The sequence below is a fragment of the Antennarius striatus genome, chromosome 3 (genome assembly GCF_040054535.1).
Source record: "Antennarius striatus isolate MH-2024 chromosome 3, ASM4005453v1, whole genome shotgun sequence".
In the NCBI taxonomy this organism is placed as follows: Eukaryota; Metazoa; Chordata; class Actinopteri; order Lophiiformes; family Antennariidae; genus Antennarius; species Antennarius striatus.
In genome coordinates, this window is record NC_090778.1 from 2,416,367 (window position 1) to 2,444,223 (window position 27,857).

Genomic DNA, 27,857 nt, shown 5'->3' on the forward strand with positions numbered 1-27,857 from the left:
TACTTATTTAGTTTTTTGAGCTGCTTTTTACGTTCAAACTGATCTACAGTATATCCATTGTTTTATGTGACTGGTGATATTTTCAGTGTAATGTTGTAGGTATTTACTTAAAATGAATGTTTAAGTGGAATTTAATGCTATTTTCAAGTTCAATAAATGTTGATTTTTTTTCTATCTGTTTCCTGTTTTACTCTTAAGCACAGAGCATGAGATGAATGCTTGGGCTGAGCAATAGGATTTTTGAAGTGAGACAAGACAGCCATCTAGTGTTACTTGTTGATCATGATTTTTTTAAAACCAAACAGTGATGGGTTGAAAATACCTTGCTGTCAAACATAAACAACCATCTCTTAAAAAATTCGAAAGGAAACACTGATTAGTGAACATTTGTTGAATACAAATGTATAAATGTCGAATTTAAATGTATCTTCAATAAGCTTTCATCCAATATTAGGTAATAAAAGTCCTGATGTTGACAATTTTCAGATATTACAAACCCTTTAGAAATATGGCAGCGTGTTTGGGTCAAGGGTCAAACAACATCAACAGTGGACGTGACCCCTGCCTCAGGAATGAGAAGTTCAAGTGTGATTTGAAGGATGGGACATTTTTTATTTTTTACAAATTTACAATGGATTTAATGAGTTCAGTGGTTTTTATAGTGTTAAAATAAACAGCAATATGCAACTTAGTTTAGATTTAAGAAACTATTTCCAGCACAAAGCGGTCAATGTATGATTAACTTCGGCAAATCCAATCATATTGTGCCCATGTACGACTGGCTTCGTTAAAAGAAGGAAAATTCATGAAACGCACATAAGCAGACGGAAAATAATATAGAAATAAAATAAAGCTATAAATTTAAAATACTGCTGCACTGGGAAAACGAGAAGTTAACACCACAGCTGTTTTAGTAGCTTTGACTGGTGGAGCGACCCCACCGGAGGCTGAGTGTTTTTAAACGCCTCTCCAAACCACGTGTCACGTTTCCATAGTTACGTCACATCGGCTCCACCATGTTGTAGGAAATCCACCTCCGCTCCTCACTCACTGTCAGATTACACTTTAATCCGGGGGAGGAAGACACACCGAAGACGCTGCCTGGCATCTTGAACGGATTCTCGCTCTAAACGCGAACTAAATGAACGCGACTTTTTTTTGGTGCTGCTGCCGTTTTTTCCTGAAGTGAAGCCGGCGGAGGAGACGCGGGGCTTCCGCTTCTGGTTCCGTCTGTGCGCCGATTTGCCAAAATGTTAAAATGTTAGCCGGCTAACTAGCTGCGAGAGAGTAACTAAACCGGATCAGCTGCAAAACCCAGCTAGGATTTATCGTTCTTTATAGATACTGTCGCTTATTTTTAGATTTTTTATCTCCATATTTTTAATTTTTATTCAACATTCATGTCAACGTAACTACTTTGTATGTTAATTTCTGTCTTTAATAAATGTTTCTTCCTGCTAGCTAGTTGAGTAGCGGCTCACATCCCGACGGGAGCCGGAGCTCTTTTTTTGGCTAGCTGGGCTCCTCCGCTGGTTCGGGCTAGCCGGATTACAACCCCCCCAGATCAGCCTGGTTTTTTTTTTTTTTTTGGACGGTGAGGATGTCCGGAAAGGATAAAGACAAGCAGGAGAAGCAGTCCACCACGGAGCGGCTGGTCAAAGGTGGGTTCCACTCCCGCTTCCCGTCATTAAAACCTTTATTTCAATGTAACGTTAAAACCACCTGTAGCTTCATCCAAAGTCCTGTTCTAGAGAGGTTATAACACTTCATAGCAAGGTTATAATGCCTTATAGTGTCGATATCTAGAGGAGTTAGTTTGTTATTCCACTATATATTCACATGCTTTCATAATCAATGACTTTTTTTCCCCAGAAAAAATAATGAAGCTAGTTTTTTGTTTTTTTTTGTCAGATTGGAACTTTTGAAATATAATATGTCCATAATTTTCCATTGGTGTATGTATGACACTATTACACTTCATACACTTCATCATAGCAGCAATCAAGCATGAGAAGTCCCATTTCGCTGCCCAGTGTCCTTGACATTTAGGCTGGATGAAGGATCAAGTCTGTCGCTCGCCGGTTTGCATGTCCAAGGATTGCTCAGGTCAGCAGCAGAGAACAGGTTGTCGTGTCCCCACTGAACACACAGACCATAATATGCTGTGACAGTCCAAGTGGAGACCGGCTGAGCCAAGTCTGAGGTAGCTTGAGAAACTCACCCCACCACCACCACCACCATCATCATCAGCGCCAACCTGCCTTCTTAATGCCAACTGGGCCCACATCGTCGTCTGTCTGCAAGGACACTGGGAGAGTGTCCTGCCAGAGCGCTGGAATGCTGATGTGTGAGCCAGTGGGGGGGGAGAGGGTGAGTTAATTGTGGAAAGAATCTCCCCAGTGATGTTCCCAACATGGCCAGCCACATGTTGGTGAGAGAGAATAGGAACGTGACAGGGAAAGAAGCGGAAATCCAGTCGGGGTGGAACCCCCTTAGAAAAAGTTTTCCATGAAAATAACACAAACTTTTGAATCTGTCACATGGGGGGAAAAAATAATTGTGTATCCCAGCAATGGATGTTCCTCATGTAACTGGTGCCTGGAGGAGGGTTTAACCAGGAGGCTACGTCAGACTAATGCTCTGCTGTGGTTGTGTAAGTCAAAGAGTTAAGCTCATTCGTTGCTGAGTATCGCGGCCGTCCTGGCAGCTCAATGGTTTGGTCATTTGATCTGACGTTTCCTCACCCAAGTCCTGTTTGAACACACTGTAGACACGGGCCGTCCCCGTACAATACCAGGAAAAAAACTACAGCAAAAACACAAATACGTTCATGGCGCGTAAAATGCAGAAACTTACAGTATTTTCCACGCTATAAGGCGCACCTGATTTTAAGGCGCACCTTCAATGAATGGCCTTTTTTCAAACTGTTTTCACCAGAATAGGGTGCAGCACATTATAAGGCCCATAGAATAGGAACTATTGTGCTATGTGTCCACTAGATTGAGGTGCGCTAAAGGGATTGCAGCATTTTCTCAAATTTCCAGAGCCAAGTCGCTCCTAGCCAAAGGCACCTGGCACGCTACGATTGATTCGAGAATTTGGTTGACACCTGAAACTGCAGATAGGCAACAGCGTGGGGGGTTGAGGTTACAACTGAGAGCTGAGAACTCATCTTCAATGAATGGCCTATTTTCAGACTTGTTTCATATATAAGGCGCACTGTCAGTTTTTGATTAAATTAGGGCTTTAAGATGTGCCTTATAGTGTGGAAAACACTGTAATCATTTCAAAAGTCTTTCATTTTGAAACTAGAATCATTACATCAGGTGTAAAAGTTCCTAAGCCTGCCTGAAATCTTGCCACTCCTGTCTTATATTAATTTAATGTTAAAGTTTAAGACTAGTTTAAGTGAGTTAATAGCTTTTTAAATTCTGCACTAGTCCAACAGTAACCGAGAACAACTGTTTGTTGTCACCTTTAATGAATCACCAGTGACTTTGTCTCCACTTGTTTTTGGAAATCATCGGTGATCCAACGAGTCTGAAATCACATCCTGCCGATAGAAGACACAGAGAGAGAATGAACAGACTAAATATAGAGAACCAACCCCGGGCCTGGAGATGTAGCTCGCCACGCTAATGCATTCACCGATAATTAGAGCAAACTGAAGTGGACTTCATGATTCATCCGTCCCCTGCAGTCTGATCCATTCATTTCTAACCCAGCGACGTCTTTTGTAATTCAACCCCCCCCCCCCCTCCATTTATCGTGTGGATTTTTTGAAACAATAGTGAACATATTCCAGCCTCCTGGCTCGTGTCACCGTCCAGAACATTATATCCTCAGTGCCGGGGGCAGCGTCGCTCACACAGTCGTGTCTTTTGTGTCTGGAGTCGTCTGTTGTCGTGCCAGACAAGCGTGGGTGTCGCAGCCCAAGTGTGTGTGTGTGTGTGTGTGTGTGTGTGTGTGTGTGTGTGTGTATGGTGCTGAAGAGTTCATCAAACATTAATGCTAATTAGGTCAAACAGGCTCCAATGAGAACTCGGGTTCAGGGGCGTTTGCAGATTATTTTTGACGAAACGGTTTTTTTCTTCGTTTTGGGACAGAATGGACTCAGTTGTGTTTCCTGGAGCTTCATTTCTATCTGTGTTTGAACAGCTTTTACTGTGCAGACAAAACCAAAACTAGAATGGATGATTATTGTAGTTATCCTGGTTGGATGGCAGGAGATGGAAGGAGTGTGTATGTGTGTGTGTGCGTGTGCTCTCTGGTTATCAACCGTCCACCGTGGAGAATTACTGGCAGCCTCCAGGACGGGCGGTTGTAAATTTGTTCGCTGTGACTGTTGCCTGAAACGCTTCATGGTCTGGTTATCTCTCTCATTACGCTTCCCTATTCGGTGTCATCGTTTTTTTGTTGTTTTTTTTTCACACAGGGTCTGCTTTTGTTGGAACTGGAGCCTTCCATCAGTGTGACGAGGCTTTTAAGTAAACAGGCCCTGAATCTGGAAGCTAATAGAGGCTTTAGCTAATCTGTTCTTAAGGCTCGTACCTCAGCTTACAGCTTTGTTCGCAGCCGTTCCTCGTAAGGCCAGGGAGCACTTACTGTTTATTTATACCACACTGGTCAACGCATGACAGCTTGTCCTCCACAAGATGAAATTGTGCTTTCCCTCCCCAGGCCGGGACGTCTTTTTGATGAGTTACCTGCAGAGAGCGACACACCTGAACCACATTCAGACTTTTATTGCAGTTGCAGCGCTTTTTTTTTTTTGCAGGATTTGTCACAGAAATATATATTTTTTAAAAACTTATAATGGATTAGTCTGAACTGATAAACGACATGTACAGTGGTACCTCTACTTACAAAATTAATTGGTTCTGGAAGAAATTTCTTAAGTGGAAAATTTCCTAAGTAGAGACGCGTTTTCCACGCAAATGCCCTAATCCGTTCCAAGCATCAAAATATAAAGCATCAAAATGCATCAAAACTTGTAACAAATACATGTTACGATTATATTATTACACAATAAATGAGAGTTGTGTATAACGTAAAAAACAAAGAATATAGTAAAGAATAAAAACGGTGGTCATTTACCTTTTAATTGTTTTTTGCCCTCTTTGGTTCATGCCCTCTTGCCCCCCCCATGAACAACAGAGTGAATTCCAGTCCTCCTTCTGAACTTCTGCAACCACCCACGCAATGCCTTAAACTCCTTAAACTTCCTTTTGTTTTAATAACGTGGTGATTGTAGATGCATTACGGACATATTCTTTGGTGAGATCAACCAAACGCATCCCTTTTTCAGGCTTTTCTATCGTCTCTTGCTTTGTTTGTACGGACAAAAAAACTCTTTTCTTCGTCTTTTCTTTTCCTCTTTTCTCCGTCACTTTCTTGGGGTCCATAGTGAATACTCTAAAAGTTAATATATTTACGTAAAACTATCAGAACACCTCATGGGTCGAGGGCCGAATGACGAGGACGCTGCATAGACACCGATCTAGCTCCACACAGAGGTCCCTCTTAGCCAATGGGATGCCAGGATGCTAGGTAATAGCCAATGGCAGTGCAGCTATGAGAATGGTGCGTTCAGGAACCTGTGGGATCTGCGAGTATCAGCCCATACTGTATTTTTACCTTTCGTAACTCGAAATATCTTTCGCAACGAGAGGCAATATTTTTCTGTTGAGGCGTTTCGTAAGTAGAAAATTTTATACGTAGAGACATTCGTAAGTAGAGGTACCACTCTAATGTGAGAAATGCGTGAGGGGTACTTCAGGCACCACGCCACACCAAAAGCTCATTCACACGTTTTCTTTTTTTCTCTTATTGCCCTTCGATTGGCTCCGTGTGGGCGTGACAGCATCCTCTCTCTCTCTCCATCCTCATCTTGTTCATTACCGGTGGCACAGGTTATCACATGCTGTCTACACGCTGATAAAGTGTTTATGTCACACCTGAAGTGTGTGCTTTGCACTGTGTGTGCGCGCTGACCTGTGGATGGTGAAGATATCAAACCAGCGGTTCATCTGGTTCGATTTGATGCTGTTTTCATGTTAAAAAATAAATAAATCCATTGATTCCTTTTGAGAATGACCGTCCATGTCTATTAAAATAGATCACTGCACTAATGCTGGATCCTGCGTTTGACGCTGTTTTAAACGTTCCACTCGTAACTGTTTCGGTCTTAAAGCCTTCAGGTCTCAGCTTTTGAAAGCATTGGCCTTTTGTGGTGACAGTAAAAGGATTGTGTAGGAGGTGCGGAGGAGATTACCGCGTGAGGGTTTGTCAAGTAGAGGTACGGGGTGTCTATCTGGGGCATGCGTTATCATGAAGGTGTATGCATGTGACTCAGCTAATGTGAATGGAACTGCTCATCATTACAATTTCATGCAAATGCAAACTAGGCTGCAGAAAAAGCTCCAGTGTTCTTATGACTGGTATGAAATGGTGCTTCGATTTTCCTTCCATACCACCAAACTTCCTGGGATTTTTTTTTTAAATACATTTTCAGATCTCCTTTAGCTCTTCTCCATTGATTCTATGTAGCTGATGTTGCTCTTTTCCTTGGACAGCTGTGCCATACCCTCCACAACACAAGCTGACTTTGAAAGAACTCTTCGAAGACGGCAAACCCAACGCCGAGCTGCTCCGCAACCACCTGGTCAAAGAGGGCCGGGTGGAGGAGGACGCGGCTCTGAGGATCATCAACGACGGGGCCAACATCCTTCGCCATGAGAAATGCATGCTGGAGGTGGAGGCGCCGATAACAGGTAGGCTCTTTCAGACGCCTTCTGATGTTTCTTTCACGCCTCATTTTCAGCTCCGGGTTTGATGGTCGACTTTGAACTTAATATGGCGACCATCCTTCAACGGGAGGTCCAGTGTTCAAATACCGTCTGATAATGGACACCTAACTCTGCCCTGGTATATTTAAGGAAAACACCCTCACTGCCATAACAAGCGGTGCTATTTAGCTGCTAATCCTGACCTCAAACGTAAGGTCTTATAAAGTATATGCAGGCAGTATTTGAGAAGCCCCAGTGGTGCACCAAGATTCTAACAGTTCTACCTTGTTAGGTAGTGTGAGGGATGAACCACTGGATGCAGAATACATTCCAAGACAGTACAGATAGTGCTATGAATAAAGATTAAACGTAGCCCCAGCTGCAGCCTTATTCTTTTGCAGCCCAGTTCCACGCTGCAGTCTCATGCCCCCTAGAGGCGGTCAGAGTCACATCAGGCTTCAGTCAGTTCCTCAAAAAATCTCTGCACACTTACATCCAGACAGCTCTCCAGATGTATTATTTATTTAGTTGGTTTTTTTTTCTTTTTGGACATATCATTACAACAGACTTCAACCACCTTCATCTCAGTTGCAACATCAACAACATCTGGAAAAAAATTAAAACGGCTGACGGGTAGACGTTGTTTAGCTTACGTAGTTCCAATCCCCAGAATCAGACACAGGGGTGTTGAACTCATTTTCTCCGAGGGCCACATCAACAACGGCTGTCTCAAAGAGCCAGATGTAACTAATAAATGTAACTTCATGTAACTTCATGTAAAATAAGTGTAACTACTCCTTGATGTTAAATAACTCCGAATTTCTGACTTATTCATGTTACAAACATTATAGTTAGACAGAAAAAACATGTTTGTTTGTTTCTCTGTTCTAACATAAATCCTTTTAATCTGTCAGGTTATTAAACCCACAGAACTCCATCAATCAAGGATCAAACTATCAATCGATAAAGAAAAATAACATCAGACACAAGTTAGGACATTAACTTTGTTCAAAACGTTTATTTCAGTGTTAAAATGGGCAGAACTACTGCTTGTGGGAAATGTAGTTTTTGCTCTCGCGGGTCACATTAAATGATGTGGAGGGCCACATTTGGCCCCCGGGCCTTGAGTTTGAAACATGTGCAATAGACGTGTGTGTTGGTCGTGTGAACATTTTAAAATTTGGTTTGACACTGATAATCACAGAGAAGAAGTTGAAATAGAACAAAATGAAGAAGAAGAAGGAGCATGTTGTTGTCATGGTAACCCTTAGCTCCTCTAAGGGTCAGAGAAAGAATCAAACCAATGAGTTTTATTGTGTCAAATCTCATTTGTGTGGATTATTAAATAGTTCCACTTCCTATATGAGTTTGTTTGAGGCTTTCCTGCTTTCTTCATTCACTATAGGTTGATTTTTGTGTCCAGTCTTTGAATGTTGTATTAACAGGTAACAACTGTATGTGTGTGTGTGTGTGTGTGTGTGTGTGTGTGTGTGTGTGTGTGTGTGTTTATTTTCCACAGTATGTGGAGACGTTCATGGCCAGTTCTTTGACCTCATGAAGCTGTTTGAAGTGGGCGGATCACCCAGTAACACTCGCTATCTCTTCCTCGGGGACTACGTCGATCGGGGATACTTCAGTATTGAGGTACGTTAGCGTGTCCTCACGTCGGTTTTTTTTTTTTTTTGGATCCACACGAGGGGGAATTCTCTTGACACACTCTCAGATTCTTACACACACACACAGACACACACACACACACACACACACACACACAACGGGCCTGTACGCATGTAATGGAGAGAATTTGGAGTGGTAGATTGAAGCCTGGAGCAGTTTGAGAGCAGTTTGTGGCTCTCGATGCCTTGCTTGAGGGCACCTCAGCAGTGCCGATTTCTTTTACCCTCAGATAAACTCGTGTGAGTTATGTGATTAAGATAGTTTCAGGTCTTATATACTTCACACAGTACGTATGGATGAGGTGTACAGTTACAAATCTAATTTCTTCCATAAAGAAGCGTGTTATGGAGCTAATTTATTCCCTCATTCTGGGAAAGAGGAACCGGTGTGGACGTGTCGTTTTAGTTATGGTTTAATTTAATTTTGTGCTGCCTGTTGAATTGTGATTTTTTTTCTTGCAGCTGTTGATTTTCAAGTAAAGAAAAACTCATTTTCACTCAGTTGTGATGAGCGGGACAGAAAGCCTCACATTTTGTGTGATTCATGTTGTTTCTTGTTATCAATTATTTCTCATGAGAGCAGAAATATGTTCTTTGTAAGTTTCCTTGCACATAATCTTTCCTATTTTTGATTTAATAAATGTAAATGTCATAAATGTGATGAATGAAAAATAAACTGATATCTGTTGTTGTGACAGATGTCAAAATTTAAACTGTTTCTATACTATGGTCGTGATGCAGGCTGGTGGCGGCTCCAGTTTGGATGGAGACGGTGACTTCTAGTCAGACATGCTCTTAAAATGTGAGGCTTGCCGCGCTGAAGATCTCACTTCAGCTCCACTTGGCTTTTTGTTGTCTGTAATTCTATTTCAGCCTCAAAGGGCACAGTTCAAACTTGCTTATTAGAACAGTTAAAAATAAGACGGAGGATTGGAATGGAGAGCTGCTCGTAGGGTCGCCTTTGTATCCTTAACAAGATCCCTGGCCAGAAAGTGGCAGCTGTTGTAATATTCCTTCGTGGCAGAAGCAGCTTCGTTGTAAAAATCATACCTATAAAACGTCCATAAAAGCGCAACTTGTGTGTCCAGCTGTGATATAACTCAAACAATCAGACTTTCACTGCACCCAATAACATCCCTAATCTAATTCTGTATCTAATAATTTACAGAGAGATTTTCTTTGATAGAGATACACACAGTATATACATAAAATAAAAAAAATAAAAAAAAGTCCCTCTCACCCTTTCAGGGTGGTATCTGTGTGTCATCCTCAAGCTCGGGTCCTCTACCAGAGGCCTGGGAGTCTGAGAGTTCTGCGCAGTATCTTAGCTGTTCCTAGGACTGCGCTCTTCTGGACTGAGGCTTCAGATGCTTCAGATGTTGTTCCATACATATATCAATGAAAATTAAATAATTTTATATACAGTATATAATCAATTATAATATATATGTAATTATACATATATATAATTATATATATAACTACATGTAATATTATAATTATATATATATATATAATATATAATATATATATATATATATATATATATATATATATATATAATGAAAATCTCTCTAAGTTATTAGATGTTGATGTTAGTGTCTGTGCTCACAGAATTAAATTAGGCATGTTACTGGGTTCAGTATTTTGCGGAATTTGCGAAGTTCATTTGAGTTTTGTTTCATTTCAGCACAGCATGAGTGAAGTTTTTTAGCCTCAGGGAAAGAAAAATATTGTTTTGTTCTTTTAGTCACGCATCACACACAGACACATGGAATGACACATGTGGGATAGCATTGACAGTTTAACCTTAACCCAGACACATCTGTTATGCTGTGACTCAACGCCAGTGTTTGTCAGCACATCTATAATTGTTCTTGTGTTCTTGTGAACACTCCAGAACACACCTGAAGCTCTGGCCAAACTGTTTGCAGTCAAGTTGACTGTCAGTCATTTGCCGCCCCCCCAGTCGCCCCCTCCTGTTGGATCACAACACCATCCAACCCATCTGACTGTCCCACCAGCTTCTTCAAGATGTTAGCTGGTGCTAACGTTGTTGTTGTTGTTGTTGTTGTTGTTGTTGTTGGGGCTGTGGTTGAACATGTGTTGTGCTATGAAAGAGTTTCCCCTTATCTCTTTAAAGTGTCCATTGTGTGTTGGTTTTTACAACTGAATTGCTCAGTAAGTTAGCCACAAATGTTGCATCCTTGACCAATCAATGTACGAACATGATTGGCATCACTTTACAAACAATCACTAAAGTCCCCACCATCACATCTACCCAAATCAAACGGAGAGTTCATCGTACATTCACAGTGGCTGGTCTGTAACACTATTACCAAATAAAAACAGTAAAAGATAGACTTTTAGGTCTTTTTTTAGGTCTTTTTTAGGAAGTAGATCTCCTAAAAGTTGATCAGAAGATGCACAGACACATACCTGCCTCTTCAGAAGACATTCTACTCGGCACACTTGATTATACTCTTCAACAAATTCACTCACCCATCCTTGAAAAGGAGGTTCTTCCAGCTACTTCCTGTTTCTGAGAACGATTTGCCGTCCAAACACGTAAGCAGTCTGACTCTGTTTTTTTTTTTTTTTTAACATTAACAATTTATTTGTGAGTCTTCATCCAGAATTTCTGGATTTGGGGGCAAATCTGTACCATGTGCATTCTTATTCCCTCATCACAAACTCATTTCCAACAAGATACAGATTCTGTTCAAGCCATTGGATCTCATCTACTTGGAGACTAATATAAGTTGGGTTGTGTCGCCCCAAGATGTCTTAACTACCCATCTCATCCCATCCATTTTCACTCCTGTTCAACAAATACTACTCCGACATCTCATTTCCATACACATTTATATTTTCTGTATAATCCAAAAGGAGTTTATAATATTTAGATGCCTCTCGCCCTTCCCCAAACATCTGGAGAATTTGTCAGATTTAGAGATTCTAACCTTAACCCTACGATGATTTGAACTGCAAAGGCAAAGATACATCCAAAAGTGACTTTTATATATATTGTTTTGCACCCAATTAGTCCAATTATTTCAGGGTGTTGGCGTTATCTAAAATATCCTTCTCCACACATTCCTTCCAAATAAATGATTTTACCAGATACTTGACTCTTCATTTAGGTTGGTGTCTAACTTAATCAGATCGGCAGTTTTCCTCCATGTCTTCAGGAGATGAGATGTAATTGGATCCGTCTTCATGCTGGATAAGCAGTGCAGCAATGGTGTGCAGTGAGTGGTGCAGATCCAGACTGTTCAATAATGTGCCATGGGGGGAGCACTCTCGGGGGAGTAATGACCAGTGAGCCAGATACCGGAGGCTGGAGGCATAATAATAGAATAAAGTGTTTAGGACTGGATTTTTAGGCAGTCCTAATTCATCTTTTTGTTGACCTGAAGACGTATTACATCAGTGCTACAAATGCATTCATAATAGCAGTTTGGCGTGGGCTAGATGTGAGGGTCAACAAGTCAGCATGCCAACATTTTGACCACCCTGTGGGGGATTTTGATGGCCGCTCAGCAGCACTCTGAGGTGGGTGAAATGTCACAGATGAAAGCAGCAGACTTAAACGGCATCGGAAATGACAAGCAATTTAAGTTTGATGTCCACACCTCAAAAAATTGTTACTGAGATTGTTCCCCCCAAGTATTTCAATGTTATGATGGTCGAGGACTTTAACTCCCCCAAAAGCGGTGACTGACATTTTCACCTAAAAACAGTTGTATGAGTCTAAGCTAGTCCAGAATTACTCCACTCACACTTAGGTGAATTAGTAAACATTCTACAATAGAATTAAAGATGAATGTCCAAGGTTTCTAAATATGGGTAACCCCAGATGTCTGTGTAGGTTCTCAGCTGTCCAGGTCAGGGTTATCCAAAGCTGTTTAAATCAATCCACTGGACTTTAAGAAAGTTTCTTGAAGACGTTTTGTCTCTCATCCAAGAGGCTTCTTCAGTTCTGAAGGTGACTGGTCTTGTCCCAGCTTATTAACCCTGTGGGGTGTGGTCAGTGCTATTCACATTTCAACGACAGTTGTTGAACCCATCTGGCTCCTCAACGATGGTCTCATGCTAATGACCCCCATTAGTATACAAAGGCTCGGTGAAACTCACATTTCGACGACCCCCCTTTGGAACCCCCTGGTACCCCCAGCAACCATCGTTCCTGGGATAAGACCAGCCACCGTCAGAACTGAAGAAGCCTCTTGGCTGAGAGGCGAAATGTCTTCAAGAAACTTTTCTGTGGATTGATTTAGACAGCTTTGGGTAAACCCAGATGTTTGTGGGTTTTTGGTCTATTGTGACAGGATTACAATATAAATGTAGCAACATGGGTAGCCGGATGCATTCCTCTTGGGAGAAAAAGGGTCACTGCACCCTCTTCAAGTTGCTTATTGAATTTATAGGTCAACAATATGCCAACATCTAAATTCAATGTGTTTCCCCCCCTAAGCTGTGCTTTATCTGCAGAGTAAATTCTCTTTGATGCTGGAGAGTGTGTCCGTGGAGTGTGTGTGTGTGTCTCTACATGTGTGAAACACAAAGCCTTGTCCCATTTCCTTTGTGTGCTTCCCCACTCCAGGCTCAAACATGGACTGGCTGGCTAAAAGTGTTCAGAGGGCTGTCATTAAAGCCCATGTCAGCCTGAGTCGCTCCAAGCCACCTCAACGCATCAGATCAAGTCCCAGAAATGTCTTCTGATGTGATTGAGCGCTATACAAATAAAGATTGATTGATTTATTATCACCATGCCTCCAAAAAATATTCAGAAATTGTATAAAAAACGAAGTGCTTTCTTGAATAAAAAAAATCAAAAGTTAATGAAAAAAAAGAGACAGATATTACTACAGATAATACTGAAATGTGTGTGGAGAAGGTTCTGTCAGGTTGGTGCAGTGTGCACAGGAGAATATATAAGCTAAAATAATCCGTTATCGTCCCACAGTGGGAAAATTTGTGAATTATATATGAAAAAAAAAAAAATCAAAGGCAAAGAAAAGTATTGAGTGAAAAGCAAAAGGGAAAAAAAATGTATTACATCTTTATTTCTGAAACTGTTCTTAAATATATAACTAATATGTAATTTTACTCTTTTTTTTATTTTTATTTAAACAATTATGACGTTATTAATAAAATCATTAAAAGTAAAACTTTGATTAGTTTTTATATTTTACTATTGGCAGAATTCAAACCCTGCATTTGGTTTCTATCGTATATTCTGTTATTACTTTTGGGATGCATAAACGTCGTGTTTGGATGCACACATTTTTCTTGAAGTGCATCCCAGGGATGCACTACTTTCTGGAGGTGAAATGAAGTCTGGTGATGAAATGACAGACCATATTTTGTCTGCCTGTTAAACAAATAGACAAGTGAGTGCTGATGAGAAAGCTTCATTTGCTTTGCAAATAATAGACTTGCTTTTTTTAATTGGAACCTCATGTAAACATGGTGTTTGTCTCTGACATGAGTTTTGAGAAGGAAAAACGTGTGTGTGTGTGTGTGTGTGTGTGTGTGTGTGTGTGTGTGTCACACCCCGGATAATGGTACACACATTTAGAGCAAATTGGTTTGGTTCCTTTTCACGTCTTCTTTTGGCTCCCACTGCAGATGGAAGTGTGTGTTGGTGTGTGTGTGTGTGTTCTGAAACAATTTCATTTGCAATGGAAGGAGTGTAGCTGTGATAACCAAGCTGGTCCAGTGTCGTTTGAATAAGTCTCGTTGTCTTTGCTGCTGGTGGATGGTGTGTGCAGGAATGTGTGTTTTTCAAACAGAACACACGGGTCAATTTTTATCAATCTACAATTTTACCTTTATGTTTCCTACATTCTATCTATTGTGTTGATTCGCAGACCTTTCAAAGACAATTTGGACTAGTACGTGAAACAGTTAGATGATCAGTGAGAAGATTGTTCTTAGAGATTGTAACCAATGAATATCCCGTCTTCTCTGCTTCCAGGTTCTCTTTTTTGAGCATTTGCTGCGTTTATTTATTTAATATTATGTTCACATGAATATTTGGGCTTTGGACTGTTGGTTCTACAAAGTAAGATGTTAAAAAAGACACCCACTCACATTCTGGGAGATGTAATGGGTATCTTTGGCAGATATTTCACTTGAAGAACAATCAGTTCATCAAGAAAATTTTCAGGAGCAGGTTAATTGTTAGTTCTAACAGTAATGTGTCTTTGTTTGATCCCATCGATACTGAGTTTCACTGCTTGGAGAAAATGAAACCCAGAGTCTTTGAATGACATTTCACTCTCTGTCCTCCCAGTGTGTTCTCTACCTCTGGTCGCTCAAGATCAACCACCCCACCACACTCTTCCTCCTGCGTGGGAACCACGAGTGCCGACACCTCACAGAGTACTTCACCTTCAAGCAGGAATGTAAGTCCAGTGCATCTCCCCACCATCTGGAGGCCAGTCTGATGTGTTTTCTGTCTGTGTAGAGGCACACAATGTATGAACGGTGTCTCACTGCAGGCACCACAGCTTCATTTCAGCTCATTTATTTGTCATTTATGGTTAAGGTTTGGACTATTTCTTGGGCAAAACACTTCAAATGCACCATTTAAGGCTCTAGGAAATTGTATTCAGAATTAATAGCAATTATTATTATTATTATTTACAATTATTAACTATTAACTATTAATTATTAACTACCGGTCATGAAAACACTCGTGAAAATAACAGTACAGTAGTACCTTAAGATACAAGCTCTTTGTCATAGAAGTTATTTGAGACACAAACTCGTTGGACTCCACCGCTAGTTGGTGGATGGATACAACATCAGTGAGACCGGATCTCATTCTTTACCATGTGTTGGTGGATGGATACAACATCAGTGAGACCGGATCTCGTTCTTGTTGGTGGAGTAAAGACGTAGCTCATTTGTTCTCATGACTTTTTTTTTCCTTTCTTTTTATTGTTTATCATTGTTTACGTAACTTTAAATATTTTATATTAAAAAAAAAATTTAAAAAAAAATGCATTGGTAAAATCTGCATGTGTATTTGTTGAATTTTTTTTTTTTTTCATAATTTAGAAGGTTTGGTACTTTTTACAAGGCTAGAATGGATTAAAATGATTTTAGTTATTTTAAGTGGGGGCAGTCACATAGTGAATTAAACCCGTATCTGGTGTTACTGCTGTAAATACAGGAGCTGATTTAGAAAACAACCATTAGTTGCAGCCCTAACCGCAGGTCAACAGGTTATCATTCTATAAATACGACGGATCAAAACTTCTTTAGAGATACAGTGGTAACTCTACTTACGAATGTCTCTACTTACGAAATTTTCTGCTTACAAAATTTACTCTATTCTTTGTTTTTTACGTAATGCACAACTCTCATTTATTGTGTAATAATCTAATCGTAACATGTATTTGTTACATGTTTTGATGCATTTTGATGCTTTATATTTTGATGCTTGGAACGGATTAGGGCATTTGCGTGGAAAACGCGTCTCTGCTTACGGAATTTTCTACTTACGTAATTTCTTCCAGAACCAATTCATTTTGTAAGTAGAGGTACCACTGTAGTTCTTTTCCCATACCGTTGAAGTATGACGTGTGTGTGACTGACAGCAGTGAGTAAAACAAGTGGAGCCCCTTAAGTAGGACCTGATCGCCTCTGAGTGTGTGTGGGATCAGGAGGTTCATCAGGGCTCCACACCGGAGAGAGGAGACCAAACCTGTTCCTTTTCATGGCTGGTACACTTGTTTTTCAAACTGTGTCTCACACACACACACACACACACACACACACACATTCACACACCGGATCTGTGACAGTTGAATCCTTGTGAATCCTCGTGCGAAGCAGGTGTGGACACATTAGCATGTCGACTCTGGAACAAAGACATTTTGGTAGACAGCTAAGACAGCCAGCTACAAATAGACTCACGACATCTCCCTGCACCTCCACCCACGTACCACCTCAGCTGTACACACACACATACACACACACACACACACACACACACACACTGTGTCCTTACACACTGTAGCACCTTTCAGTGGTGTAGTGGTGTAGGCGAGGTGTAATACTTACAGAATTAAATGCATCCTTTTCATTGTGGAAGCAGCGATCAGTGTGTGCATGAATTGAAGGAGCAGATGAAGCTGCAGGGGAAGGAGAGATAATCAGTTGGTAGCTACCGCCCCACCTTCACTGATGTGGAGTTAATAGTTCTCCAGCTAAACGGCTTTTGGTTTTCATCCTCCTCTGTCGCTGCAGGAGCGGCTCGATACGCTCCGCTACCCGATCTGGTTTATTTTAGGTACCGACTAGTCATTTCAGCAGTGAATCATCGTATCATGGATGTGTAGTCCTGAATGATTACAAGTGTGACCAAATTACAGACATTTAATTAGCGCCCCATTCCTCTGACCTTCACCTGACTGAGAACAGGTTTAATAATACAACTCTTTCCAAACATTTTCATTCTCCCATTGCCATTAACCTTATTTGATGGTCGTGCTCAGGATGTGACAAATAATCATTGTCATTAAAAGGGATGAAATTCAATTGTGTGTGGAATTATAAAGCCTTAAACCTAAACTTTGTTTGAAGCGTCTTTCCTGACATGGATCAAATGTTTTTTTTTGTCCATAATGAGAAGCATTTCTAATGGATCCATGTCAAGAGAAACGCTTTAAAACAGGGGGGTCAAACCCATTTTCATTGGGGGCCACATCAGCATAACGGCTGTCCTCAAAGGGCCAGATGTAATAAATGTAACTAAATGTAAAGTAAATGTAACTACTCCTTAATGTTAAATAACTCTCAATTTATTACTAATTCAAGTTCCAAACGTTACAGTTACAACTGTAACATAACTCCTTTTAATTTATCAGGTTATTAAACCCACAGAACTCCATCAATCAGGGATCAAACTATCAATCAATAAAGAAAAATAACATCAGACACAAGTTAGGACATTAACTTTGTTCAAAATGTTTTTGTCAAGGGTTTAAAAGGGCTGAATTACTGCATTGTGGGAAATGTAGTTGTGCTCAAAGGATACTTTCGACCTATTTATTTTTAGACACTCTGACCTTTTATGCTCTTGCGGGCCACTTAAAGTGACGTGGAGGGCCACAAAGCTCTAAGTCCAAAGTCGCCCCACATGTGGTAAAATCAGAGTATAGTAATCAGAGTATAGTAATCAGAGTATAATAATCAGTCATATATGTTCTGTTTATCAATTCCATCTTAACTCAGTAATTACATATATTAACGATTAAAGGCAATCAAAATAAGAAAAATACCATGCAAATGAAGCTTAATTTGGAAAAAGAAAGTATAAAGGACATGTTTTCACTGCACATATTCCATTTAAACCATGAGTCAGCAGACATTTCCATACATTTCCATACATTTCCAAGATAAAGCGTGAATCCACAGATGTCTGTCTGCCCTGAACGCAGCGCTTTAACGCCGCCTGCATCGTGCTGCTCCTTCCCTATAAGGACTCGACTTCCTCCTGCCCTAATCTGACCTGCTGGTCATGTGACCTGTCACAAACTGCCTGGAAACCATCATCAGTGCTGCTGCTGGCAGAAGAGCTCCAGTACTTCTTCACATCATCCGACAAACGCAATGTTTACCTCGTTTGTGGCTAAACTGTATTCCCTAAAGCAATTATTACAGATCATTTTTATGTGTACTGAGTTTAAACAATAAACCACGTTTTGTGTTGCCTCCATATGTTTGCTGCAGGTAAAATTAAATACTCTGAACGGGTGTATGACGCCTGTATGGAGGCCTTTGACTGCCTTCCCCTCGCTGCCCTCCTCAACCAACAGTTTTTGTGTGTTCACGGTGGATTGTCACCCGAGATCAACTGCCTAGACGACATAAGGAAAGTAAGTGATGGTGATTTATTTGTTGTCTAATTGAACAAACAGAAAGCAGTGGATAAATATCCCTGTTCCAGTTATCACGGGGGTGTCATGCAGGTATGAACTGGGTCTGAACAATACAGTATGTCCATTAAAACATGTTTTTTTTCCTTTGCTCAACAGTTAGACAGGTTTAAAGAGCCTCCGGCGTTCGGCCCCATGTGCGACCTGATTTGGGCCGACCCTGGAGAAGACTACGGCAGTGAAAAGACCACCGAACACTTCAATCACAACTCCGTGCGAGGTTGCTCGTACTTTTTCAGGTATCAGATCAGTGATAATGATCCTTTTGACATTTATTTTTATTTTATTTTCAGTCCTGTGTTGATTTATTCCATCAGGTTCATCATCTTAGTCCCGCTGTCCAAGTTCAGTGTCCAGAATAAAGCGGAGTCAGACACACAAAGGGTTTTATTTAAATATACTGATCAAACTGTGGACTGATTTTTGGTGAATAAAGGTTAAAGAACACATAACACGATGACAAATGATGACAGAATAAAAAAACAGGCTGGTCAGAGCGTGAAGATTCACTTTTTGTTGGTCAAACTGATTCAGCGAAACATTTTCACAAAAGGACCTGTTTATGGATAACACAGCTTGTTGCTAGTAGGTTATTTAGGTATACATAAAAAAGTCATAAATATGTAGTAGTTGTTAGAATGAAAGTTTGCTTTTTTTTTTTTTTTTTTAATTAAATTAAAAATAATGATATGTATTTTGCTCTTTTAGAAATTATGTTGGCGCTTTTGGGGTTCCACAGTCCTACAGATGTTTTCTCACTACTGGTTCAGTCATCAGGACAAAACGAGTTAAACCGGTAGTTGGAGCTGGAGCTGAAATGATGAATGAAAAATTTATTACGATCTTTATGAATGTTGGAATTTGTTGCTTTAAAATTTTTGTTTATGACATTAAATGAAGAATTTTTGCATTTTGGTTGGAAAAATAAGCAGAGAGCAGACATCACCAAACCATAATGACTTCATGAAATTCATCAGTAGGTGCAGCTTTAGCTACAAACAACCCGGTTATGTTTTCACACTGTGGAAAATACCAGAAACTAAGAATTTCATTTCATTTCAATCAGTCTAATCACAATTATCTGCCTGAGGAGGATGAATGTAACGTTGATCTTATTATAAATTGATTAGTGGGGCAATGAGAGGAAGGAAAGGCGGTGAACGACTCCTTCAGTCCTCCAGCCGAGCCGGTCGCTGTCTGGCTGTGTTTTCTGGAGGAAGCCAGCAGAGCCCATAAATACTTTTTGAGTCTTGGCTCTGGATGCTCAGCATCCTCAAATCCCCCCAGCTCGACAGGGCCGAGCACGTCACGCCGAAAATAAATATCAGAAGTACTTCCATAGGCAGGCAGTGAGGTCAGAAGTGGCCGCATGCTGTTCTTTTAATGGTACGAGTTTGAAGAAGGTTTGACCTCCACTCTCTGCTTCTCCTTCTCTCTGCAGTTACTCAGCAGTGTGTGACTTTCTGGTAAATAACAACTTGCTGTCAGTAATAAGAGCCCATGAAGCACAGGATGCTGGGTAAGTTGTTCCTCTTATTTGATTCATTTGGGGCATATTTCAAATTCAGTGTGTGACGATTTTTTTTCTTGTGGCTTTATAGGTATCGGATGTACAGAAAAAGCCAGACAACAGGCTTCCCTTCTTTAATCACCATCTTTTCAGCTCCAAACTACCTAGACGTCTACAACAACAAAGGTTTGTCTGTTTTTTCTCCACTTCTTGTTGTATTTTTTACTATTTTCCCAAGTTTTGAATCTTTTCCTCTCTCATTTCTTTCTCACCCTCAATCCTAGCTGCTGTATTAAAGTACGAGAACAACGTGATGAACATCCGTCAGTTCAACTGCTCCCCCCACCCTTACTGGCTGCCCAACTTCATGGACGTCTTCACCTGGTCTTTGCCTTTTGTTGGAGAGAAAGGTGTGTGTGTGTTGTTAAAGCAGAAAGCAGTTCTCTTCTGACCAGTAATCACGGGTTAAAATCTGCTTTTCATCTCGTGATGTGCAGCTAATGTTACAGTTTAATGGAGATGTTTTGAAATGTAAATGTGTTTTCTTTGCCCCTCAGTGACAGAGATGCTGGTGAATGTTCTGAACATTTGCTCTGACGATGAGCTCATGTCCGAGGGAGACGATTTATATGAAGGTAAGGATCAGGAAGCGAAAATCACGTCCTAGTGAAAATGATTCCCGCTTTAAAGAAGGGCAGCAAAGGGGATAAAAATGAGATGATAACCTTGACCTTGAGAAAACTAGGTCAAGGTCAAATTTCAACTTTTGTACATTTTTATGCACAAATCTCAGGAATCGGATGAGATAGAAAGACGAAACAAAAGGCGTTATATTCAGGGAGGAAAGGGGATGAAAATTAGATCACAACTATGACCTTGAAAAACTAAGTGAAGGTCAAATTTTCACTTTTATACCGTTATTCGGTACACATCTCTGAAACCTGATGAGATATAATCACAAAACAAAAAGCAACATTTTCAGGAAGCCCGAGGCACAAAAATGTGATGATGACCTTCACCTTTGGAAATCTAGGTCAATGTCAACTTAACACTTTTGTATCTTTTATGGTGCAAAATTCTGGAGACGGACAATAAAAATCAGAGATCGAGGAAAGCAGTAGGTCCAGAAACCTGGAGCACAACAAGGCGTGTGTGTGATGCTGTGTTCGTGTGAAGCTGGACGTCACTGCATAACTTTTGTTTCTTGTTCCAGGTGGAACGTCTGCAATGAGGAAGGAAGTTATCCGGAACAAGATTCGCGCTGTGGGGAAAATGGCCCGAGTCTTCTCCGTCCTCAGGTCTGACCCCAGTTACTAACACCCCCCCACTCTCATGAGATCACTCCAAAGGATCCTGTACATGTATATACAGATCATAATGAGCTCAACGGGATGGGGTTCACATTGACAAATTGAATGGCAGGTCACCATGGTGACGTGAGTGGAGTCAGCTGAGTGGACAATGGAGTTGTGTTTGGAAACACGACGTTGTCCTGTTAGGATTAATGAGCTGGCACCAGATTAATCACGACGCAGCTGAACTGCATAATGATATCAGACATTATTCCAGATTAATGGTGCTCCTGCCGCGTCGCTCCGCTGCAAATGAGCAGCTTGTTTTCAAGACCAGAGCATGTAGGTCAGCGCTTTGAGAGCTTTTTCTCAGTGAAACCAGGAAAATCCAGATGTCAAGGCGAAATTGGTTCAGTTTAAGTCAAACTAATTCCCAAATGGATGTTAGTTTTAAAATATATTTTATTCTGTAAGTTGTGCATAAAAGTCATTTGAGTCTTTTAACCCAGGTTCTGGGTTAAATTGAATTGTATATATATTATATAATTATATTGAATCTAAATACTTAACTCCGTAACACACAAAAATGAAATTATGTATTTATAATTTAATTTATATATTATACATTTATAATTGAATATATAAAACTATTAATTAAATTATATATTTATTATACATGTATATTGAATTGAAATATTTGACTCCATAACACACAAAAATTAAATTATATATTTATAATTTAATATATTTATAATTAAATATATAATAAACGATTAATTAAATTTGATAAAATTATATATTATACATTTATATTTAATCTTAATATTTGACTCCATAACACAAAAAAATCATATTCTTTGAATTTGTAATCACATTATTCTAAATTTGACTAAGAAATTAAATGTATGCCTAAGGTGTTTTTTTTTTTAATAGGATCTAACCACCTTCCAAAATATAAAAATGTTGTAAAAATGACAAAATACAAAAACTCAAATGCACAGATGTGTGGTAACACACCTTAATGTAATATATGAAAGAACTATTGATCACTTCAGCTGCTAAATTTGACACAAGTTGCCAGTGACCCAGTTTCAGAACCAGGACACCAAGTAGAAGTTTGGCTGCAGGCGTTTGGAGCTCATCGGTCTGTCGGGGCAGTGAGTGGGCTCAGGTTCTGAATCCATCAACCTGTTGGTAACAGAACAGTGTGTTAGCCCTCAGGTGTGTGTGTGTGTGTGTGTTTGTGTGTTGTGTGTGTGTGTGTGTGTGTGTGTGTGTGTGTGTGTGTGTGTGTGTGTGTGTGTGTGTGTGTGTGTGTGTGTGTGTGTGTGTGTGTGTGTGTGTGTGTGTGTGTGTGTGTGTGTGTGTGTGTGTGTGTGTGTGGTGACAATCTGCCTCCTGAAATGTAATCTATGCTGTTTCTTCTTTGTTTTTTGGGGGTTTAGGGAGGAAAGTGAGAATGTGTTGACTCTCAAGGGCCTGACCCCGACTGGAACGCTTCCTCTGGGGGTTTTGTCAGGGGGGAAGCAGACCCTACAGACTGGTAAGTGTGTTAAGTGTGTTACTCATCACACTCCACATTCAGCAACTTAATACCAGCTCCTCTGAATATCTGTGGGTTTGAAGTTAAGGGGCAGTCATGAAGCTGAAGATACAACCGTTGGCTTTCTTATGGACAGATGCAACTCATCTGATCTTTAAATATATAGCTGGAGCTAGCAGCTTTCTAGCTAGCCTGTCTAATGGCATTACCTGTAACATTTGTTATTTAATCTGTGATATTTCATTTTTTTATTCCATACAAAAACCAAAGTGGGAATAATTGTTTCTTGGCCGGCAGCGTTAGCTTCCTGAAATCGTCTCTGGTTGCCAGACAACCGCTCCTGACTGCTAGCTGGATGTTATTGACTTGTTCTCTTGGACGGAGGACGGTTTGTTGTTTTCTGCTCTTTCTACGCTTTTTTTTTTGCCAAGATTATCTTAATCTGCTGCTTGCTCCAGCTCATATCTACTGCACCTCTTGAGCAGTTAAATGGGTTCTACTTGCATGGTTTTATAATACAGGAAATAACAGTTATCTCAGAATGTCATCCTTCCTCTCTTATTCTAGCAATAAAACTACCAAATGTTGATTTTTTAAATGTTTTTATTTTGCAGCAACGGACGTGTTTGATAGAATATTGAAATTTAGGCCGGTAACTTGAGCAGCATATTTGAACTACAGTATTTTCCGCACTCTAAGGCCCACATAAAAACCTTTCATTGTCTCAAAAAACAACAGTGCGCCTTATAATCCGGTGCGCCTTATAGTGCAGAAAAATGTCATTATTTTGCTCAGATGTCAGAATCTCCTCATTTGTCAGTATAAAACTAGCTGGATGTAACATTTACGTCATATTTCCATCAGTTTTTCCACATGTGTTTGTGTTGTTTGATGTTTGATGGATCCTCATTACCGACAGCATCTGTGTTTGAGATTAAATGAGCCTTTTCTTCTTTTTTAATAAACACCCATCCCCATTAAATGATCCATGATCCTGGAAACACATGTTTAAAAGCCTAATTAGAGAAGATATGTCGATTTTAATGCAAAAAAAATGATGTATTCTTATTAATCTAAACCTCAACTGAGTTAAACTCGGTTGCCTCCCGTCCCTCGTAAAGCCCGTTTGAAAGGTTCTAGATCAAAGATGGCAGCAGAAACTTTGGGAGCTGAGCTGTGGGCGGACCACTGATCTAAAGGGCACCGCCTGGCCTCGCCCCGACAGAGAGCATGCTGGGAGTCGTGCTTTGCTGGGCTGGAGGCTTAACAGACATTGAATAATCGGACGACGAGCCACACGTTGGGGACCTTTTGTGGAGAATGTCATTGTGTGTTTGAGATCAGTGAGTGTGCTTTGAACAAAGAGTTAGCGATCACGGATCGTTTGTCTTCGTAGGCGCAGCTCACCAACTGTTCGTCTTTATCGCACTAATTTTTAATTCAAAGGTGTCATTAGATGTTGCTTTTGCAAAATCTAGCGAATCTGACCCCCTGACGGTGTGTGTGTGTGTGTGTGTGTGTGTGTGTGTGTGTGTGTGTGTGTGTGTGTGTGTGTGTGTGTGTAGGCGTGCTCTGCACAAACGCATCGTCCTACCTGCTCATTGTCGCACGTCTCCATTCTTAGACTCTTAGCGCTCATCCAAATCCCCCCCCCCCCCAGCTCCACACGACTAAGTCTCCATGACCCTTTAACACCAGGGCCGTCTTAAATCTCCAATCGGCTCCTTCGCCCTGCGAGCTCCGCCCACTGGCTAACACGTAACATTACGTTTTTCCAGCTGTTGCGAACGTTCACGCCTGTCTGTGCTCTACAGCACCCCCTGTTGGTCCTACCGGGGGTCACACCTTGACGTTACTGTTGATCATATTGTTGTATTTGCTGCTTCCGGCTGCCTTTGACGACTCCCTTCTCTCCCCCCCTCCCGTCTCCTTTTACTTTCATGAACATAGCTACGGTCGAAGCAGCTAAAGCAAAAGGTACGCATGGCTGTGTGGCTCCGATTCTGTGTCTGTCGTGTGTGTCGTTCACCCTTTAAACACAGTCCCATCCTTAAAATGTGTATTTCTCTCTTGTCTTTATTGTTTCTTTAGTGTCCCACACTTATATGGCTGATTTATTATATTATATTATACTATATTATATTATATTATATTATGTTATGTTATATTATGTGATATTACATTATATTATATTATAATTTATTATATTATGTTATGTTATATTATGTGATATTACATTATATTATATTATAATTTATTATATTATAGTATATTATCTTATGTTATATTATAGTATGTTATATAATATTATATTGTGTTACATTATATTATATTATATTAATTATGTTATATTATGTTATATTATACATTATATTGTTGTACATGACTTATCATTCTTAGCTCTAGTGTCTGTTGTGTATTTTGAGTTTAGGTAGAACTTTTCAGATCCGGGGTGGCAGGCAGGCATTAAAAAAAAAAAAGACTTGAAAACTTGAAAACTAGCAAGTTGAAAACTAGATTTTAATTAAATATAAGTATTTCTAAAACGATGACTGTCCACAGCCGAGGCTGACTCCCCTCCATCTGCCCTGCTGGGCTGTGGTTTGCATCGGCTTCTCCTGCCAGCGGCTCCCCAAACAGAGAAAAGCCAGCTAAGACCTGGCTAAAATAAGACCGGGGACATCCCTGCCTGGGATATTTTCAGAAGCTAATCCTGTTACACATTTGGCTGTTGCTATACTGTTTGCCCCCCCCCACCCCCCACCCCTGTGGTCTGTAGTGGTTCAACACGCCTCGGGCTAGAGAGAGTCACTGTCACGAGTACAGAAATGAAAGAAGTCACGGTTGTCCTGGTGCACAACCTCCCAGCAGCAGTGGTTCCCAACCGTTAGTACATACGTGTACTCACATCACACCCCTGATGTAACTAAATGTAACGACTCCTTAATGTTATATAACTCTGAGTTTATGACTTATTCTAGTTCCAAACATTACAGTTAGACAGATGTTACAGTTAACATAAATCCTTTTCATTTGTCAGGTTATTAAACCCACAGAACTCCATCAATCAAGGATCAAACTATCAATCAATAAAGAAAAATAACATCAGACACAAGTTAGGACGTTAACTTTGTTCACAACGTTTAGTCAGAGTTAAAATGAGCTTAATTACTGCATTGTGGGAAATGTAGTTCCTGATCAAAGCACACTTTTGACCTACAGTATTTTCCGTACAATAAGGTGTTTAATAATCAATACAAGTTGAATTTTTTTTCAAATTAAAAAAATGTAAAAAGAAAACAACAAAAACATAACATGTATTGATTCTGTTTATCCAACTCTTAGAACAGTCATACAGGATGTCTATTTCACCAATGATCCAACTGGTAGAAAGTGCTTCTAGCTTCATTTTATAATTCTTATTACTTGTTTAATCATTACTTTATTAATGTTTTATAGGCTTATAAATCACTCGAATGTGCAGTCATTACAGAAAGGCTGAATATCTTACGACGGTTGTAACGTCAGAGTTCCAGTCGTTTTTGCCTCAGCAAAAAGATGATATCATGTTAAACTATCCTCACTCCTGAGGGGTCCCCGATGTCGTCATGGTTACAGCTTCCTCACGTCAGGGTAAACCATCAGGTCCGAGCTGTAAAACCAGCCGGTAAATGTTCTTCATGTTTGACTTGATGACTTTGTCTGAACAGTCCCTCACCTTTGCTTTTCACTTTGCACGTTTTCTGTCCGGTTTCCCCTCGGCTGTTTGGACGTTACCGTAAGTCTACGACGTGTGAGGTGTTTTACCTGTTGTAGGTGGTTTACCTGTGCATGTGTGGTATCCTCTGTCGTCTGTACTGTGATAGAAATGATGCTGTGTTTGGTGCCGATCAAATGAAACTCCACCTGGAGTCCGATTCCTCTGAAGAATGTGTTTTTATACTTTCAGGTTGATGGTTTGTGGCGTTCTGACTGTTTTCTGTCCGGTGTCTTTTCTCCCCCTTCAGCCATTCAAGGCTTCTCCCCCACGAGGAAGATCCGTAACTTCGAGGAGGCGCGCGGCCTGGACAGGATCAACGAGAGGATGCCGCCTCGCAAAGACGGCCAGCAGCCGGACGGAACCACCATCAACACCAACGCCCCCAACAAGAACGGCACCGACGGATAGAACATCGCCCCTCCCATCTCCAACTCATACATCACAGCGCCCCCACCCCAGCCGCTCTCACAATCAAAAGAAGGTCACAGCGCTGGGAAAAATACTTCCAGATGCTGACAGAAGACAAAAAAACAAGACATGGAGGTTAAATCTAATCTTATTTATTACAGATGAAATATATTAGATATATATATATATATTATGTATTGGCAACAAAAGGAATAAATGAAGACATTTTTTTGCAGCTGTTCAAATGTATACTTGTTCACTAAAGTCCTAACTTATACACGTAAAAGTTAAAAAGACAAAAAAAAATTTTTTTTTATAAATTTGACTTGGTAATGATAGATGAAGCCCTGGTTCTGCAGGATTTTTAGTCACTTTAATTTTTTTATGATCCTGTATGTGGTGAAGTGAAGGTCAGAGCCTCTAAAGCCTCTTGAATCAAGGTTCTTTGTCGACGCTGGAGGTTCTGCATCAGATGAACTATGACCTCCGTGATGGAAGAAGAAGAACATACTCTTTATTATCCCCTTAGGGGAGTCACTTATATCAGAACAAATAGTAAAAAATCAATGTTTTGCACTTAACAAGACAAGTTCACTCCAAAATGTTCTTCTACCTGTTCTAATTTTGGGGTAAACTGTCCCTTTTTAAAAGTAGGTATTAATGAAGGCTTGTAGTCTTACGTATACATTTTCGCACATTTTGCAACAACAATTTCATACTATAATTATTATTTGTGACCGCCACGGTTAAAGTGAAGGATTAAATGCTTTGTGAGTGATGATAGTTATTGTTTGCTGCCTGTTTCTGTGCTGGTTATGACTTGTTTTCACTTGATGGCAAATAGGATAAACCAAAAAAGGGATGCGCAGCGTCGCAGGCTTTTTTTTTTTTAATTTTTTTTTTATGTCAACTCTCCCACATCCT

The 27,857-nt window shown here is 40.2% G+C and overlaps 1 protein-coding gene across 2 annotated transcripts; it reads left to right on the forward strand.

The window, feature by feature from the left end:
• The first annotated feature begins 1,020 nt into the window (after positions 1-1,020).
• On the forward strand, positions 1,021-27,739 carry ppp3cca (protein phosphatase 3, catalytic subunit, gamma isozyme, a). 2 transcript variants are annotated; one of them, XM_068309901.1, is made up of 14 exons: positions 1,021-1,661; positions 6,576-6,773; positions 8,308-8,432; positions 14,766-14,877; positions 18,215-18,360; positions 18,520-18,659; positions 19,862-19,939; positions 20,022-20,116; positions 20,215-20,340; positions 20,488-20,565; positions 21,144-21,228; positions 22,668-22,765; positions 24,716-24,742; positions 26,773-27,739. In XM_068309901.1, the coding sequence occupies exons 1-14, from the start codon at positions 1,601-1,603 to the stop codon at positions 26,931-26,933; spliced, it is 1,530 nt and encodes a 509-aa protein (XP_068166002.1). In that variant the 5' UTR covers positions 1,021-1,600; the 3' UTR covers positions 26,934-27,739. The 2 variants fall into 2 exon arrangements, with proteins under 2 accessions (XP_068166002.1, XP_068166003.1); XM_068309902.1 differs by lacking the exon at positions 24,716-24,742.
• Positions 27,740-27,857: the final 118 nt, after the last annotated feature.